Source organism: Vigna unguiculata, chromosome 4, assembly GCF_037176805.1.
Source record: "Vigna unguiculata cultivar grain cowpea cultivar isolate G323 ecotype 2 chromosome 4, ASM3717680v1, whole genome shotgun sequence".
In the NCBI taxonomy this organism is placed as follows: Eukaryota; Viridiplantae; Streptophyta; class Magnoliopsida; order Fabales; family Fabaceae; genus Vigna; species Vigna unguiculata.
In genome coordinates, this window is record NC_140795.1 from 42488458 (window position 1) to 42508283 (window position 19826).

The following is a 19826-nucleotide window of genomic DNA, read 5'->3' on the forward strand; positions in this document are numbered from 1 at the left end:
AGTTAGAGTACAAGTTCCTATAGCTAGTACTTCTTTATCAAAAGTTGTTGTTCCACATGTTGTAGAAACTCACAACAATCAAGAAGAACAACAAATCAATGATCCCGAGGTTAATAATGAACCAATAGTAGAACAACCACAAGAAATTGTATTAAGAAGATCTCACAGAGATAGAAAGTATGCTATTTCGAATAACTATGTGGTTTATCTACAAGAGTTAAAAAATGACTTAAGTATTGATAATGATCCAATTTCTTTTTCAGAAGCCATTAATGGTGATAATTCTAATAAGTGGTTAGATGCCATGAAAGATGAGCTTAAATCAATGGCACATAATGACGTATGAGACCTTGTGGAATTGCCAGAAGGATTCAAGAGAGTTGGGTGTAAATGGGTCTTTAAGACTAAGCGTGACTCTCAAGGCAATATTGAACGTTACAAGGCCCGTCTTGTTGCCAAAGGTTTTACTCAGAAAGATGGCATTGACTATAAGGAAACATTTTCTCCTATTTCTAAGAAAGATTCTTTTAGAATTATCATGGCATTAGTAGCTCATTATGATCTTGAGTTACATCAAATGGATGTTAAAACTGCTTTTCTGAATGGGAATTTAGAAGAGGATGTCTATATGGATCAACCGGTGGGGTTCGCTGAAGAAGGAAAGGAACACATGGTGTGTAAACTTAAGAGATCAATATATGGACTTAAGCAAGCTTCTCGGCAATAATATCTTAAGTTCAATGATATTATTGTGTCCTTTGGATTTACAGAAAACATTGTTGATCGGTGTATATATCTGAAGGTTAGTGGAAGTAAGTTTATATTTTTGATTCTGTATGTTGATGATATCTTGCTTGCGACTAATGATCTTGGTCTATTAAGTGAGACTAAGAGGTTTCTCTCTAATAACTTTGAAATGAAATATATGGGTGATGCATACTATGTGATAGGAATAGAAATATTCCGTGATAGATCACAAGGACGGTTAGGTTTGTCTTAGAATGCATATATTAATAAAGTTTTAGAGAGATTCAAAATGGATAAATGTTCTGCATCTCCCGTTCCAATACAGAAAGGAGACAAGTTTAGTCTCATGCAATGTCCAAAGAATGATTTGGAACGAAAACAGATGAAAAATATCCCTTATGCATCTGTTGTTGGGAGTTTGATGTATGCTCAAACATGTACGAGGCTAGATATTAGCTTTGCAGTTGGTATGCTTGGTAGATACCAAAGTAATCCAAGACTGGAGCATTGGAAAGCTGCAAAGAAAGTTTTAAGATACCTATAAGGAACAAAGAATCACATGCTTACTTATAGAAAATCTAATCACCTTGAGGTGATAGGTTATATAGATTCAGACTTTGTCGGCTGTGTGGATACAAGAAAGTTTACATTTGGTTATGTGTATCTTTTAGTCGGAGGAGCGATTTCATGGAAAAGTGCGAAGTAGTTTGTCATTGCTGTATCCACCATGGAAGCTGAATTTGCGGCATGCTTTGAGGCCACAGTTCAGGCTAATTGGTTGCAGAACTTTATTTCAGGACTTGGAGTAGTCGATAGTATTTCCAAGCCGCTGAAAATTTATTGTGATAATTCCGCAGCAGTCTTCTTTTCTAAAAATGACAAGTATTCTAAAGGTGCTAAGCATATGGAGTTGAAATACTTTGCCGTTAAAGAAGAAGTTCAAAAACGTAAAATGTCAATAGAACATATTAACACAAATCTTATGATTGCTGACCCTTTAACAAAAGGGTTACCGCCCAAATTGTATGTTGGTCATGTAAAGAATATGAACATTATGTCTACTAGTGAATGCTAATGTTTCTAATGTTTATGTGACACTCTAAGCTTCCTAATGTATAAATTTCTGAAATCTGTGTTTTCTTCTTTATGTTTATGCATGTAAATTATGATGAAGAAAACAAATTATGTTATGTTATTGCTTTGTAAAATGACATTATGTTTGAACCCATTATGGACTTCTCATTTTTTAAGGTCATATTAAGGAGAAAGGAATGATATAGTAGTACATGGAAGGGATCATGTCAATCAAATGATGTGTGACCGCCATGACTCTTATTATCTCTGTATCTTTAATTATGAATAATGATGGAACCAATTTATGCAAGGTCTTTTAATGCGCATTATGTTTATGTATTAAATTACATATTGTTATGGCATCATATGAGTCAAGTGGGAGAATGTTAGAATTAATTGAAAAATTAATTCTATTAGTGACTCATTTAAAATATTATGATGGGCCCAATTGTGATTTAATAAAATCTAAAGACTTATTGATTATTATCATGGGAAGTGATAATAAAATAAAATAAAATAAAGATAAGATAAAATAAAAACCAACTTGATGGACGTTGGTTTATAAAGGGTTCTGTCTTTGGCCATAAGGTTCTTTTCACAGTAACCCATCAAGAACGTGTGATAAGAGAAAGAAAGGCAAAGAGATAGATTGAGAAACGGTGATTGAAGAGCACACAAGATTACAAATTTGAAGAACGCATATTCACAAGATCTCCCATGGATCAAGGTTAGTGCTCTATTATGTTTTATCGTGTGAGAATTATAAATCTTAAAGATCCTTAATTAGTTTTAGATGTCTAACTATACTGAGGAGTCATCCAACGCTAATGCAAAAAATAGAATGTTGCCTATATAAATAAGATCCAATTGAGTCTTTTGAGAATTAATTTACTCTTCTCTTCTATCAAATGCATATTATTAGTTTCCCTTAAGCTATGAAAATCTCAATTAACCAATTTGATACATAATTAACCAGATTCACTAATTATACAATCAATTCATATATTACGACGATCTTTCACAAACCAACCATCATATTTAAACCAATTCAACCATTATCAAAAACCAATTGTCACACCAATTCCTCATACTATGCACATCAGCCTATTCAATTCCAATCAAAAACATGTATATAAATTTTAGGGTTAAATATGTTTTTATCCCTTAACTTTCAGTGAATTTTGAAATTAGTCCATTCTGAAACTTTAGACCAATTTAGTCCTCCATCTTTCGAAATATGTAAATTTAGTCTTTTTGATCAAATTTTGTTAAATTTTTTTGACATTTTAACTGCGTTTCATAATAGTATTTGACTTAACATTAAAGTAAAAATGTGTCAAATAGTATAAACAACTCAAATACAATCCTAAAATACATACGAAACATTGAATAAACTTAACAAAATTTGATTAAAATGACTAAATTCACGTATTTCGAAAGATGAAGGACTAAATTGGTCTAAAGCTTCGAAATGAACTAATTCCAAAATTTACTGAAAGTTAAGAGACCAAAAATATATTTAACCCTAAATTTTACTACCTTTACTTACCTAGTTTCTCAATGCAGCCATAGTTTTTCTTTTTTATTCTAAAATTTGATTATTCAAATTTATTGAATTTTAGTTACATTTTCCTATCGATGTATTAATAGCTTTTAATATTAGCCATAAGTTATTTCTGATAAGGGTTGACGTATACTTTTCCAAGTCTTCCCCAAAACATCGACTACTTTCTGCTTCTTTTCTTTTACGCGTAACCTTTTTTGTTTTAACATTTTTATTGTTTAAAATTATATAATGAAAAAAATACTTTATCTACTTTGTGTACTATTGTCAACAAGAACTGAATATGTATAATATGCCAAACAAAATAAGATGAAAATAAATTTAAAACTATTGCAAATGAATTTAATTTTTATGCATATCATTAATTAATATAAATATTTTTTATCGTCAATTTATTTTTAAATAATTTCAAATATGATTTTAAAAATATTTTCTACAATAATCAACAACTCCACATAAAGAGCGATGAATAATAGGTGCTTACCATTTTGTTTATACAAGACGTATGAAATATCAATTTTAGACTTTTTTGCATTGGCATAATTGTTTTTTTTGTTTTGTTCTTACAAAGTCGTATAAGGAGGGACCATGCCACTTTATAGAATTCCACAATCACTGTTTAACCTAACGTGGAAGACAATTCAACAATATATTTACAACAAATTTGAATAAAAAATAAATATTTTATTTGTTAAATTTAAAAGATCACACATACTCTTATCTAATATTTTAAACATAAAAAAATTAATTTGATCTGGAAAAGATAAATTGATTTATGGTCATGATAAATAAGTTTTCAAGCTTCTATTTAGTCTGTTTTGTTTTAGAATACTTGCAATCATGTAATAATAAAAAATATTTATCGATTTCACTTAAGAAAAATATGTATGCTGCTATGCTATAATTGCATTTTTATTCTTTCGAACAAAATAAGGAATTAAGATTCGTGAGGTGATGAATTGTTTCGTAAGAAAAGTCGCCTTTTTTTATTTTAATTTTTTTTAATTTTGTAATTAGAGACTGAAGTCGTCGTCTCCACTTCTATGGTACTTTGTTTGGTGAGTTAGGGATGGATGAAGTGTTATATATATGGTTATAGACAGAGCTAAACTCACAGTGCCATATTGAGTGTGTTTGTTCAAATACCTTCCTTTGTGACAATGAGGAATCCAGTTGGTCTCAAATTCATGATGTTTATGGTGTGTTTGGTGTCGCAGGTTGTTTATGGTGAAGAAGAAAAAGTAAGATGCATAGAAAGAGAGAGGGAAGCACTTCTCCGATTCAAGGCTGCCATTGTAGATCGCTATGGCATGCTCTCTTCATGGACCACTCCCGACTGTTGCCAGTGGGAGGGAATTCGCTGCAGCAACCTCACCGGCCATATTCTAATGCTCGATCTGCATGGAGAAGTTCATGAAGAAATTACTTTCAATTTTTACATTGAATTTGAGTCACGACGTTTTATCAGTGGAGAGATCCACAAGTCGTTGATGGAGTTGCGACAATTACAGTATTTGAACCTCAGTTCCAATTCTTTTCCAGACACTAATATTCCACAGTTTCTTGGCTCTCTTACCAACTTGAGATACCTCGATCTTTCATCATGTGGTTTTGACGGAAAAATTCCGATCCAATTTGGCTCTCTTTCTCATTTAAAATACTTAAATCTTGCTAATAATTATCTGGAGGGTTCAATCCCTCGTCAACTTGGAAACCTCTTTCAGTTGCAGCATCTTGATCTCGGCGGCAATGATTTGGAAGGGAATATACCAATTCAACTGGGAAATCTCTCTCAGTTACAATATCTTGATCTCATTGTCAATGGTTTGCAAGGGAATATACCAAGTCAGCTTGGAAACCTTTCAGACTTACACGAACTCTATATTGGAAATGGTGGTCTCAAAATTGGTGATGGAGGTCAGTGGTTATCTAATCTCATTTCTTTAACTCATCTTTACATATTCAAAATATCAAATCTTAATAGTTCTCATAGTTGGATCCAAATGATTGGTAAGCTACCAAAATTAAAAGAACTGAGTTTACAAGATTGTAGCCTTTCTGATCATTTTTTCCTTTCGTTGAGGCCATCTGAATTCAATATTTCTACTTCCCTCTCAGTCCTTGATCTTTCCCAAAACACTTTCATATCACCAATGATATTTCAGTGGGTGTCAAACTTCACTCCCAGCCTTGTTGAGCTTGACCTTAGTAGTAATCTCTTGGAGGGTTCTGTACCAAATCACTTTGGTTTGGTAATGAAATCACTTGAGCACCTTAACCTCTACTCTAACAGATTCAAGGTTGAAGTTTTCCAATCTTTCATGAATATATGCACCTTAAATTCTTTAGACATGGGTGGAAACAATTTGAACCAAGGTCTTTCATCAATTCTTCGTAATTTGCCTAGTTCATGTGCTAGATATTCACTACAGGAATTGGATCTGGCATTTTGCCAAATCTATGGTTCTTTCCCAGATTTCTCCACATTCACAACTTTGAAAACGTTAGATCTTTCTAGTAATCAATTATCTGGGAAGATACCTGAAGGCATATTACCATCTCGATTGGAGTCATTGTCACTCCCATTCAACTCTTTAGAAGGTGAAATTCCAAAGTCATTTGGAAATACATGCACCTTACGCTCATTGGACATGTCCTCTAATAGATTGAGTGGAGAGTTTGCATTGATATTTCAAAACTTGTCTGGATGTGCTAAAAACGTGCTACAAGATTTGAAGTTGGATGGAAATAATATCAATGGTACATTTCCTGACCTTCAAGGATTTTCAACCCTGAAAATATTGGATCTTTCACGAAATCAATTAAGTGGAGAGATACCAGAAGGTAACCAATTGCCATCTAAGTTGGAGTCTCTCTCAATTCAAGCAAACAATCTAGAAGGTGGAATTCCAAAATCATTTGGCAATGCATGTGCTTTGCGGTTGTTGGACTTATCAAAAAATAGCTTAAGTGAAGAGTTTCCGGTAATAGTTCACCACTTATCTGGATGTACTAGAAATTCATTGGAAATCTTAAGTCTAGCCATGAATCAAATCAATGGTACATTACCTGACTTATCTATTTTCTCATCTTTAAAAGATTTAAATCTAGCTGGAAACAAGTTAAATGGAGAGTTTTCTAATGATATTCAATTTCCACATCATTTAGAAGAACTATATCTGCAATCAAACTCCTTCAAGGGTGTGCTAAGTGATTACCCGTTTTCTAATATGTCAAAGTTAAATTCATTAGACTTATCTGGAAACTCTTTATTAGCCTTGACATTTTCTCCAAACTGGGTTCCACCTTTTCAGTTAAGGAATGTAAGACTCCAATCGTGCATCCTTGGTCCAACATTCCCCAATTGGTTATACACACAAAACGAATTTATGGATTTGGACATTTCAAATGCTGGAATATCAGATAAGGTTCCAAAGTGGTTTTGGACTAAATTAGCATTGCGAAAATGGATTTCATTGAATATTTCATCCAATAGTTTATATGGTACAATCCCATATTTTCCAACAAAGAATCCTTATTCTTCTATAATTTTGGGATCAAATCAATTTGAAGGCCCTATTCCCCCATTTCTTAGAAGTTCCATATTACTTGATTTATCCAAGAATAAGTTTTCAGACTCTTTTTCATTTTTATGTGTGGGTAATCCAATTGGAATATTATACCAGTTAGATCTTTCAAATAATAACTTATCTGGACAAATTCCTGATTGTTGGAACAATTTCAAGTTATTATCATTTTTGGATTTGAGTCAAAATCAATTGTTAGGAAAGATTCCTACTTCAATGGGATCCCTCCTTAATCTTCAAGCTTTGTTTTTGAGAAATAATAACTTAACAGATAACATTCCTTTCTCCTTAAGGAATTGTACAAATTTAGTGATGATAGATATTGCAGAAAATAATTTATCCGGAATTATCCCGGCATGGATTGGAAGTGAATTAGGAAACTTGCAATATTTAAGTTTAAGAAAGAATCATTTCCAAGGAAACTTACCATTGCAGATTTGTTTCCTAAGAAATATTCAACTCTTAGATCTCTCACTAAACAAATTGTCTGGACTAATTCCTAAATGCATAAAAAAATTTACTTTAATGACTCAAAATCCATCTTCAGAAAGAGGCCATTGGTATGAAGTTGAGACTGCACGTTTTGAAGGTCCTCAATATTATGATTTGAATACATTCTTGACGTGGAAAGGCTCAGAACATATGTTTAAGAATAATGGATTGCTACTTTTAAAAAGCATTGATCTCTCGAGCAACTACTTTTCAGGAGAAATTCCAAAAGAATTTGAGATTTTAATTGAATTGGTTTCATTGAATTTGTCAAGAAACAATTTGAGTGGAAAAATTCCTTCAAATATTGGTAAACTTACATCACTTGAATTTTTGGACATTTCAAGAAATCAACTGGCTGGTTCAATTCCAATGAGTCTTACTCAAATTGATCGACTCAGTATGTTAGATTTATCACATAATCATTTAGTTGGTGAAATTCCTCAGGGCACACAATTACAAAGTTTCAATGCTTCAAGCTATGAAGATAATCTCCATCTTTGTGGACCACCACTTGATAAATTGTGTAATTTCGAATTATCACCAGAAGAGAAAAAAAATAAAATTCACGAGGATAATTATTCCTTTTTCAACCGTGAATTTTATATCAGCATGCCATTTGGATTCATTATAAGTTTTTGGGTGGTAATTGGATTCATGATATTCAGAAGTTCTAGTTGTTGAACAATTTATCAGACAAATATTAGTATTAAAAAATAAAGATGTTCTGTAAAGCACTGAATACAGCAAAAGGTTACGAGATAATATTATTGTAGCTCTTCATTAATAGTTCATTTTAGCATGCTTTTCTTTATTTCCATACAATTTTCATGTATTTAACATCATAATTTCGCACATCCTAATTTATTTCCCATGCCCTTAAATTTTTCATTCATTTAAGTGCCACTACAAATATTATTTAGGACAATTATACTATAACTTCCATTTTTCGAATCATATCCTTTATTTCTTAACATGGTTTAATGTGTGTTATTGACTAATGTATTACTACTTTTCTTAAAGAATCAATAGCTCATGTTAAGCCATGTTAGAGAATAAAATGAAAGTAAAAAAAAAAATCGAAATCAAAGTATAATTTTCATATTATTTATAAGGTCATCATGTATGTAAACTAAAGTGTAGTGCTTTCTTTACTCACTTTAAGGTCTCTGAAATAACAATTACAATTCTCGTTTCTCAAAATTGTTTCCTTTTTAAAAACCAAATAAACAAAAAGAAGACAATAAATAGTTTTTTAAAGTGTTTAAAAAGTTAATGGTATGAATTAATGATTGTCTATTGATTTGATACATTTACTCATATGATTGAGATTGATACTCATATGATTCATTACTCTTTATGTAAATATTTGTATTAACTAGTTGATTTGTTTCCTTTATGAATTAAATGTTGTATCTATAAATAGGACTCTTCCTATCAATAATAAGACATAAAAATTGCTCCCTATTCTCTCATTCTCTATATTCTTCCTTCTATTCTCTATTATTCTTTCTCTCTATTATTAGCTTTATTTATAATACGTGATCGCACGATGCTTCAACCAATTGAGGGCTAATGGAAGTTTTCTTTTTTCTCTTCAAGAAAAATGTTCTGCGTGTCTCAATCCAAACTCTTTTTAAAAATTTCTTCATTTACAATTTTATCTTATATTTTTATTCTTCGGATAAGAATTGTTTGACTTTATCAATTTTCTTCTCCGTCTTATTATTATTTTTATTATCATGGTGATTATTATTATTATTTTATGTACTAGTTCTAAATATGCGAAACATTGTAAAATTTGAATTTGTGACCTTTGATATTATAAGGAAGAATTACTTATTAATTATATTGGATATTAAATGTTGAAATACATTTAGATCCAATGAGTCTTGGTGATACCATTAAAAAAGGAAATAAAGCATCTGAGCAACTAATTTGTTCCTACGAGAACAATATTGTGACAAGAGATTTCACAAATAAACAAGTATTACGAATTTATTTCATGTCTTTGTATGACTGAACAAAGTAATGAGGCTTTTGATAAAAAATTATGAGATCCATCCAATCTGCTTCATTCCCAGAATTGAATGCAACAATAAATATATTATGAATTTATTTCATGCCTTTGTATTGCTGAACACAGTAATGAAGCGTTTGATGAAAAATCATCAGATCTATCCAATTTGTTCCATTCCCATAAGTGAATGCAACAATAAATATTATAAATTTATTTCATGTCTTTGTATGGCTGAACAAAGCAATGAAGCTTTTGATGAAAAATCATCAGATCCATCCAATCTGTTCCATTCCTAGAAGTGAACGCAACAATAAATATTATAAATTTATTTCATGCCTTTGTATGATTGAACAAAGCAGTGAAACTTTTGATGAAAAATCATGAGATTCATTCAGTATGCTTCATTCCCAGAAGTGAATGCAGCAATAAATATTATGAATTTATTTCATGTCTTTGTATGATTGAACAAAGCACTGAGCTTTTGATAGAAAATCATGAAATCTGTCTAATTGGTTCTGCTCCATTCCCAAAAGTGAATGCAGCAACATTTTATTTATATTTTCATGATCGTAATATTGATTATGGACATGGTTATGAAGGAAATTTCAAAGACACATTTTGTCACCAAAGGTGGCACAATAGTGTGAAAAAGGGAAAAGAAACACATGAAAATATTGATAAATAAGATGAAAGTATATATTATCATTACGATAGTAAAGGCCATTTGAATTGTACTTGTCGTACACCAAAGCATCTTACAAATAATAGAAACACATTTTGCTTATGAAGATAGTGATTCTGATTATGGCAATATGGATGCTACTTATCTTGATATTATTATTTTATTTGCTAAACCAAATGGAAACATTGATCACCTCATTGGTTATGAAAGTGTTAAAAAAATATCATATTGATATTTATGTTTATATGAAAAATGAATGTTGGCACTAGCACCAATGATGAAGATATGTGTCTTATCTTATTGATAGTGCAACAACTTATACAATTCTCAAGAGTAATAAGTTTTTTTCTTGTTTGGTAATGCGAAACACCAATGTTAGTATTATTTATAGTACTACAAATATATGTGAAGGCTCCGAGAGAGTTATTATACTTCTACCAAAAAGTTGAATAGAAATTTATTAAGTTTCAAGAATATTTGTCTTAATAGATATCATGTTGAGACAAACAATAATGAAAAAAAGATGAAATATCTTTATATCTCTACAAATGAGTTGAAAAAAAAAAGTGTATTGGAGAAATTATCAAACTTCTCTTATAGTTTACACATATATTAGTACAATTGAGATGCATGTCATGGTAAACTAGAAGTTTACGAATCAAAATAAATGCCTTGTTTGGCATTATCAGTTGGATGATTTGTACTACACATATATCAGTACAATTAAAATGCCTCTCATGGTAAACCAGAAGTTTACGAATCAAAATGAATTCCTTGGTTGGCATGATCAGTTATTATTATGCGAAAAAAAAGGTTGAAAAACTCTTGTGGACACACATTTAAGAGTCGAAAGACTTTTTTAGACCAATGAGTTCTCATGTATTATACATTCACACAGGAAAGTTGATAATAAAATCATCACAATAAAAATTAGAAATGAGTCAATTGTAAATTATTTTGTAGTTTCCATGCAATAATACTTCATTATAGAGAACAACTATAGGATCTTAAGATTCATGATTCTCACATGTTATAATCACACTTTCATGCTCATAAATCATAATAGGATACTAACCTTGATCCATGAGAGATCCAATAATATTGCGTTCTTCAATCTTTGTTCTTCAACCTCCTTTTCCAATCTATCTCTTTGTCTTCGTTACTCTTCTCACACTCTCTTTTTTGATGGCTTATTGCGAGAGAACCTTATGACCAAAGACAGAACCTTAATATCCTTTTATAAGCCAACGTCCATCAAGTTGGGCTGAGTTGTATTTTATTTTATTATGACTTCCCATAATAACCAAGAGGTCATTATATTTTATTAAATCGCAATTGGGCCATCATAATATTTCAAATGAGTCACATAATAGAATTAATTCATCAATTAATTCTAACATTCTCCCACTTGACTCATATGATGTCATAACATTATGTGATCTAATACATAAACATAATGCGCACTAAAGGACCTTACATTAATTGGTTCAATCATTATTCATAATCAAAGATACATAGATAATAAGAGTCATGGCGGTCACACATCATTCACTCGACATGATTCCTTCCATATACTATTGTATCATTCCTTTCTCCTTAATATGACTTTAGGATGAGAAATCTTTAATGAGTTCAAACATAATGTCATTTTTTTTTTCAATAATAACATAACATAATTTGTTTTCTTCATCATAATTTGCATGCATAAACATAAAGAAGAAAACACAACCTTCAGAAACTTATACATTAAAGAGCTCAGAGTGTCACATAAACATTAATAACTTTAACATTCAACATTTAACATTCACTAGTAGACACAATGCCCATTTTCTTTACATGGCCAACGTATAATTGGGTGGTAACCCTTTTGTCAAAGGGTCAGCAATCATAAGATTTGTGCTAATATGTTCTATTGACACTCTATGTTTCTAAACTTCTTCTTCAACGACAAAGTATTTCAATTTCATAAGCTTAGCACCTTTGGAATACCTATCGTTTTTAGAAGAGAAGACTGTTGCAGAATTATCACAATAAATTTTCAGCGACTTGGCAATATTGTTGACTACTCCAAGTCCTGAAATAAAGTTCCGCAACCAATTAGCCTGAACTGTGACCTTAAAGCATGCCACAAATTCAGCTTCCATGGTGGATGCAGTAATGACAGACTGCTTCACACTTTCTATGAAATCGTTCCTCCGGCTAAAAGATACATATAACCAAATGTAGACTTTCTTGTATCCATACAACCGACAAAGTCTAAATCTGTATAAACTATCACCTCAAGATGGTCATATTTTCTATAAGTAAGCATGTGATTCTTTATTCCTTGTAGGTATCTTAAAACTTTCTTTGCAGCTTTCCAATGCTCCATTCATGGATTACTCTGGTATCTACCAAGGATACCAACTACAAAACTAATATCTGGCCTCGTACATGTTTGAGCATACATCAAACTCCTGACAACAGATACATAAGGGATATCTTCCATCTGTTTCCGTTCCAAATCATTCTTTGGACATTGCATGAGATTAAACTTGTCTCCTTTCTGTATTGGAACGGGAGATGCTGAACATTTATTCATTCTGAATCTCTCTAAAACTTTATTAATGTATGCATGCATTCTAAGACAAACCTAACAGTCCTTGTGATCTATCAGAAAATATTTCTATTCCTATCACATAGTACACCTCACCCATATCTTTCATTCAAAGTTATTAGATAGAAACCTCTTAGTCTCACTTAATAGACCAAGATCATCAGTCACAAGCAAGATATCATTAACATACAAAATCGAAAATATAAATTTGCTCCCACTGACCTTCAGATATATACACCGATCAACAATGGTTTCTTTAAATCCAAAGGACACAATAGTATCATTAAACTTAAGATACCATTGTCGAGAAGCTTGTTTAAGTTCGTATATTGATCTCTTAAGTTTACACATCATGTGTTCCTTTCCTTCTTTAGTGAACCCCACCAGTTGGCCCATATAAACACCCTCTTCTAAATCCTCATTCAGAAAGACAATTTTAACATCCATTTGATGCAACTCAAGATCATAATGAGCTATTAATGCCGTGATAATTCTAAAAGAATCTTTCCTAGAAACATGCAAAAATGTTTCCTTATAATCAATACCATCTTTCTGAGTAAAACCTTTGGCAACAAGTCAAGTCTTGTAACGTTCGATATTACCTTGAGAGTCAAGCTTAGTCTTAAACCATTTACACCCAACTCTCTTGCATCCTTCAGGAAATTCCACAAGGTCCCATACGTCATTATGTGCCACTGATTTAAGCTCATCTTTCATGGCATTTAACCACTTATCAGAATTCTCACCATTAATGGCTTGAAAATGAAACTGGATCATTATCAATACTTAAGTCATTTTCTGACTCTTGTAGATAAACCACATAGTTATTCGAAATAACAGATTTTCTATCTCTGTGAGATCTTCTTAATATTACTTCTTATGGTTGTTCTATTATCGGCTCATTGTTAACGTCGGGATCATTAATTTGTTGTTCTTCTTAATTGTTGTAAGTTTCTACAACATAGGGAACAATAAGTCTTGAAGAAAAAAAAATACTAGCTACAAGAACTTGTACTCTAACTTTCTTAATCTCCACACTTTGTGAAGCTTCACTCCAATTGGTTTCACCATTCTCAATGAACCGAGCATTTCCAGTTTCAACGATTCTTGTACTATGAGTAGGACGACAAAACATACACCATTTTGATTTTTCTGGATAACTAATGAAATATCCACTAATTTTTCTTTCATCCAGTTTCTTTTCTTACGGATTGTATCTTCTTACTTCTGTTTGACAAACTCAAACCTGCAGGTGTCTCAAACTGGGTTTTCTACTCGTCCAAAACTCAAAAGGAGTCCTTTTGAACAACTTTACTAGGAACCTTGTTCAACAAATACATGACAATCTTTAAAGCATACATCCAAAACGATACAGGTAAACATGAATTACTTAACATACTTCTAACCATATCCATTAAGGTTCTATTATGTCTTTCTGATACACCATTTTGTTGTGGTGTGCGTGTCATTGTGTATCGAGCATAAATACCATGTTTCTCAAGAAACTTAGCGAACGGACCAGGGTGTTATCCACTTTCATCATATCTTCCACAATACTCACCACCTCTATCTGACCTTACAATTTTCACCTTTTTGTCTAATTGTCTTTCCACTTCATTTATATAAACTTCCAAGGCATTCACTGATTGAGATTTCTCATGCAGTAGATAGACATGTCTATAACGCGAAAAATCATCAATAAAGGTGATGAAATACTTCTTTATTGAAGGAATTTACATCAAACGAACCACATATATCGGTGCGTATGATTTCAAGAAGCTGAGTACTCCTTGTGGCTCCCTTCTTTGTGTGTTTTGTTTGTTTGCCTTTAATACAATCCACACATACATTCATATCAGTAAAATCCAAATTCGGAAGGATTTCATTCTTTACTAATCTCTGCATTCTTTCTTTGGAAATATGTCCCAAACGCTAATGCCACAAGGAAGCAAAACGTTGATCCACTAAACTATGTTTAGTGTCAACATTGTGATGCAAGGTCATAAGAGTTTCAGCATATAAATTATCCAAATTCAATTTATATAAACCATCATAAAGTGTACCGAATTCAATCATACAAGTACAGTTAAACAAACTAAAACAATCATTCTCAAACTTAAAATACTATCCAGCAATATCAATCTTAGACAAAGAAATTAAATTTCTAATGATACTAGGTACATAAAAAATATCCATAAGGTCTAAGTGATGTCCAATGTTAAGGATTAGACGATAAGTCCTGACAGCTTCCATTGAAACTTTCTCTTTATTGCCCATGAAGACGAACTTCTCATTTGAGTTTATGGTTCGGGTTGAAAAAATCCCTACATCACATTAGAAACATGAATCGTACATCCAGAATCCATCCACCAAGCATTATGGGGAACTTCAATTAAGTTTGATTCAAAACATACGTGAGCATTATGCTCACCTTTCTTTTCGAACCAAGCTCTACGCTTTACGCAGTCCTTCTAGAAATGTCCAGAATTTCCACATAAATGACATTTGTTATTTTTCTTATGGATTTTGGTTGAGGACTCGTCAATCTTTAGTGATCTTTTACCCTTTCCATGTTTCTTTGCAACTTTCTCTCAAGCTCCTTGATTCTTCGCATAATGAACACCTGAGAGAATTTTCATCCACTTCCATTCTTAGAGACTTAAGTCTTGCTATGATATTTGTCATCTCGATCACGTGCTCGTGCATAGTACGCGAACTATCAAACTTCATGGTGGTCAACGTACTCATCAATGTCCCGGTCAGGGACTTATCAACAGTTTGGGAGTGCTCTTCCACAAATTTCTTAAACTCTTTCACATTATCAATTTTGGGAAGAGCAACCTTAATGTTGCTTGCTATGCTCATTCGCATAAACATTTACATAAAATCTAGTCAGGGAAATTCGACCCATTGAAGACTAAAACAAACATATAAAGATACTGGAACAAAGACTTCAATTATCACATGCCTAACATCAATGCTTTGAGTCATAAAACTAAATTAGATACAAATTTAGACATAAATAACCATTATATGCATACTAATGTTCTCCTTTGGGAGATCCACTAATATACAAACATAAACATAATGATGTTGATCATGTTATATAACATTATTGATAATTAAAATATGCCTCAACTAGAATCACCTACTACCTTTAGGTATATAAATAAAACTAGTGACACATACAAAATTATCTACCATCATGCTCATTAATTATAAAAACAACTAATCAACCTTTGGGCGATCCTAAAATGCCTTATAATAATGAACTTCAATTAACCCATAAATCAATTATTCATAATTTAGCATCCATACTATGGGTAATTGAAATAAAATCATTATAATTTGAAATCAAAAAAACTTTAAAATTTTGGTCACTTTGGTGACTAACAAAATTTATCATACTTGATCTCAAATAAATAAATATACATTTAATTTCTATAAATCATACATAGCATTCTCATTAATTTTAATTTAACAATAACTAAACATACACATTATTGTAAATTTAAAATACATTATAGAGAACTGCTAGAGGATCTTAAGATTCATGATTCTCACATGTTATAATCACACTTTCATGCTCATAAATCATAATATGATATTAACCTTGATCCATGAGAGATCCAATAATATTGTGTTCTTCAACCTCCTTTTTTCTAATCTATCTCTTTGTCTTCGTTACTCCTCTCACGCTCTCTTCCTTGATAGCTTATTGCGAGAGAACGTTATGACCAGAGACAGAATCCTAATATCCTTTTATAAGCCAACTTCCATCAAATTGGACTGAGCTTTATTTTATTTTATTATGACTTCCCATAATAACCAATAGGTCCTTATATTTTATTAAATCACAATTGGGCCGCCCATCATATTATTTCAAATGAGTCACATAATAGAATTAATTCGTCAATTAATTGTAACATCAATCTCATTTTCAAAACGAATGCATGGTGATATTTGTGGTCCAATATACCCACCATGTGGATCATTTCATGATTTTGATTGATGCATCAACTAGATGGTCACATATTTGTTTATTATCAATTCACAATTAAGTATTTGCAAAGTTATTAATACAATTAAGAGCTTATTTTCCAGATTATTCGATTAAAAAAATATATTTTTATAATACTCGTAAAATTATATCTCATACTTTTCATGAGTATTGTATATCATTTCAAATTGAAATTGAGCATCCAACAACACATATTCAATTAAATACATTTTTATTATAAAATCAATTAAAATATTATTATTAAATTTTATAAAATAAAATTTATATTAAATTTAATTATATTTTTATAATTTCAAATTAATTTAATAAATATACTGTAATTTTTAATTTTAAAATTCAATATCCCGTGCGTTCCACGGGTAAAAATACTAGTTTAAAATATATTTGCGAATCATTACCCTAACTCACATACGTAATTCACTTAACCACGCACTCCAGTCCACTAACCTCACTTAACCCACCCACATCACACCCTGACGCGCACACACCTAATAACACTAAACCATCGCACACCTGACACTACTCACACCTCACTTAATTAAATTCTCAATTAGCTAATACAAATCACACGCACAACAGAAACCAATTGAATCCATAACCGTCGCTTCTCTACTTCGTTCATTTTGTAACTATAAAAAAAAAAAAAAAGAAAAAAAGAGGGAAATCAGATAGGTTTTGAAAAAACAGAGAGTGAAGAGGAAGAGCAAGGATTCTGGAGTTTTCGGGAGGAGGGGAACAGAGAAAGTCAGAGTGAATTGGGTTTGAAGAATCAGAGAGAAGAAAGAAGATTTGGATAGCAAAGAAAAAGAAATCACGATGGCTGAGGTCTGAAGTGTTCATTCTTAATCTCCTATGGTTTCTCTTGAATTTTATTTATAATCATTTCTTCAAATTGATAGTTTATTTGGTGGATTCGCGTTGCTATTTGTTTCCATTTATATCTTCATCCAAAAATCACATGTCACACATAACAGAGAGAGATTAGAGTAAAAAAGAATAGCACATGTAGAATTAATTGATAACAATTCACTTTGTGTGTGAGAAATGATAGTAAGCCGATGAGATTAGAGTTTTGAATATCTGTAAAATGAAAATAAACCTCCATTGCTGGAGAACACACTCAAATTCAACACGATTATCTGGAACGGAAATTGAAACAAAGAATGATGGCGCCGAAATTTGCTAGCGGCGGTGACCTTTACTGGTAGTATCAGGAATTATCCCTGAATGGATCGGAAAAAAAAAAATTGCAAAATTTAAGTCTGAGAAAGAATTGGAAGTTTACCATTAGAATTTTGTTGTCTAAAAAAAATTCATCTTTCGAATCTCTCATTAAACAATTTATCTTGAAAATTTTCTATATGCATTAAAAATCTCATATCAATGGCTCAAACAACATCTTCAATAGATTAGGGAAGACATCAATATTTGTTTGTTGACAGTATATCTCATATCACCACGTCATACGATTTGAATGCGTGGTTGACATAGAAAAATTCAAAATAAATGTTTATGAATAAAGGTTTATCACTTTTAAAATTATTGATCTTTCAAGCAATTATTTTTCAAAAGAAATTTTTATAAAAATAGAGAAATTATCTGGATTGATTTCATTAAATTTATCAAAAAATAATTTGATTGAAAAAGTTCTTTTAAACATCGGAAAGTTAACATCACTTAATTCTCTCAATTTGTCCATAAATCAACTTTTTGGTTCAATTCCTCCGAATCTTGTCAAAATTTATGGACTTGGTGTATTAGACTTGTCCCACAACCATCTAACCGAAAAAATTCTAAGAAGCAAACAATTACAAAGTTTTAGCACATTCATCCATAAAGATAATAGATAATCTTAATCTTTGTAAACCACCACTTAAGATATTGTGTACTGATGATTTAAAACAAAAAAACAAAAAATATTACAGTTCATAAAGATCCAAATTGTAAAGGTCATAAAAGTCATAAAGTTCATAAAGATTAATATTCATTTTCTAATCGTTTTTTTACAAGACATTTGGATTTGTTTTAAGCTTCTGGCCGGTGTTAGGTTCAATTTTACTCAAGCGCTCTTGGCAACATGGCTATTTCAACTTCTTGGATAGCATACATGTCAAAGTAGCCATCTTCGCAAAAACTATTTAAGGTAAATAAAATTTAATAGGTCATTATATTATATTCCTTGTCTAATTTGTTTGTTTTTTTTTATTTTTCCACATTATCATATTTTATTTCTTCTATAAATTTGAATTCTCAAAAAGGAAAGTTAATAAATAATGATTATATTAATTATTGAACTAATTTTTTGCAATATAATTGTGAATGTTGCTCAAGAATAATTAAATGTGTAAATATAGCTTATTAATTAATCAGGATCATAACTTCTTTCCCGTTCGGATGCTGAGTGCATTTAGTGTTTATTTGCAAATTTGAAAAGTTTGCATGACAACAAAATAAAATAGCAATAAAATCACTGATGTTCAATATATACTTGATAGTCTTATTAAAAAAAAACAATGATTTTCGTAACTACCATGAAATCTTGATTTTTTTTTTCTCGAGTAAACTTCTGTGATTTTATCTATCATAAGGTTTTTTTTTTTTAATTAACTTGGCATTATTATTCTTATTACTTCAAAATTTTAAATATATCAATTATATTTTTCAGTGAATAACAAAAAGAATTGTATTTATTTTAATATATTTCGTTTAACCCACACTATGGAGCCTATTTTTTATCGACACGTTATTTAAAATATCACTGTAGTGTAATAACATTTTTTTCTTTTTAATGATTATAATGTTTTTAATTAATATTCTTTTTATTATAATAAAAACAAGGTTGACTTATACGTGTTTGACTTTGCGCTAATGTTACCTGTATGAAATGAACAGCGATCTAGTTTGAAAACTTACAAGGCCTTTATGATCGGTGGGTGCATTGAATGTTACAACAAGGTGTGGTTATGGACGGTGCTTAAGTCACCAATACCAATCTACTTTAAATACTCATACTCACTGCATTTTATCCATCACACTTCCTCTCTGT

The 19826-nt window shown here is 31.1% G+C and overlaps 1 protein-coding gene across 1 annotated transcript; it reads left to right on the plus strand.

Moving 5' to 3' along the window:
* Positions 1 to 4274: 4274 nt before the first annotated feature.
* Positions 4275 to 8226, plus strand: LOC146887235 (receptor-like protein EIX2). Its single transcript, XM_085672243.1, has one exon. The coding sequence runs from the start codon at positions 4546 to 4548 to the stop codon at positions 8143 to 8145; it is 3600 nt and encodes a 1199-aa protein (XP_085528369.1). The 5' UTR covers positions 4275 to 4545; the 3' UTR covers positions 8146 to 8226.
* The last annotated feature ends 11600 nt before the right edge of the window (positions 8227 to 19826 follow it).

Bases quoted from the DNA above. Each gene is read 5' to 3' on its own strand.
- LOC146887235 (XM_085672243.1), top strand. From the start codon at position 4,546: ATGAGGAATCCAGTTGGTCTCAAATTCATGATGTTTATGGTGTGTTTG.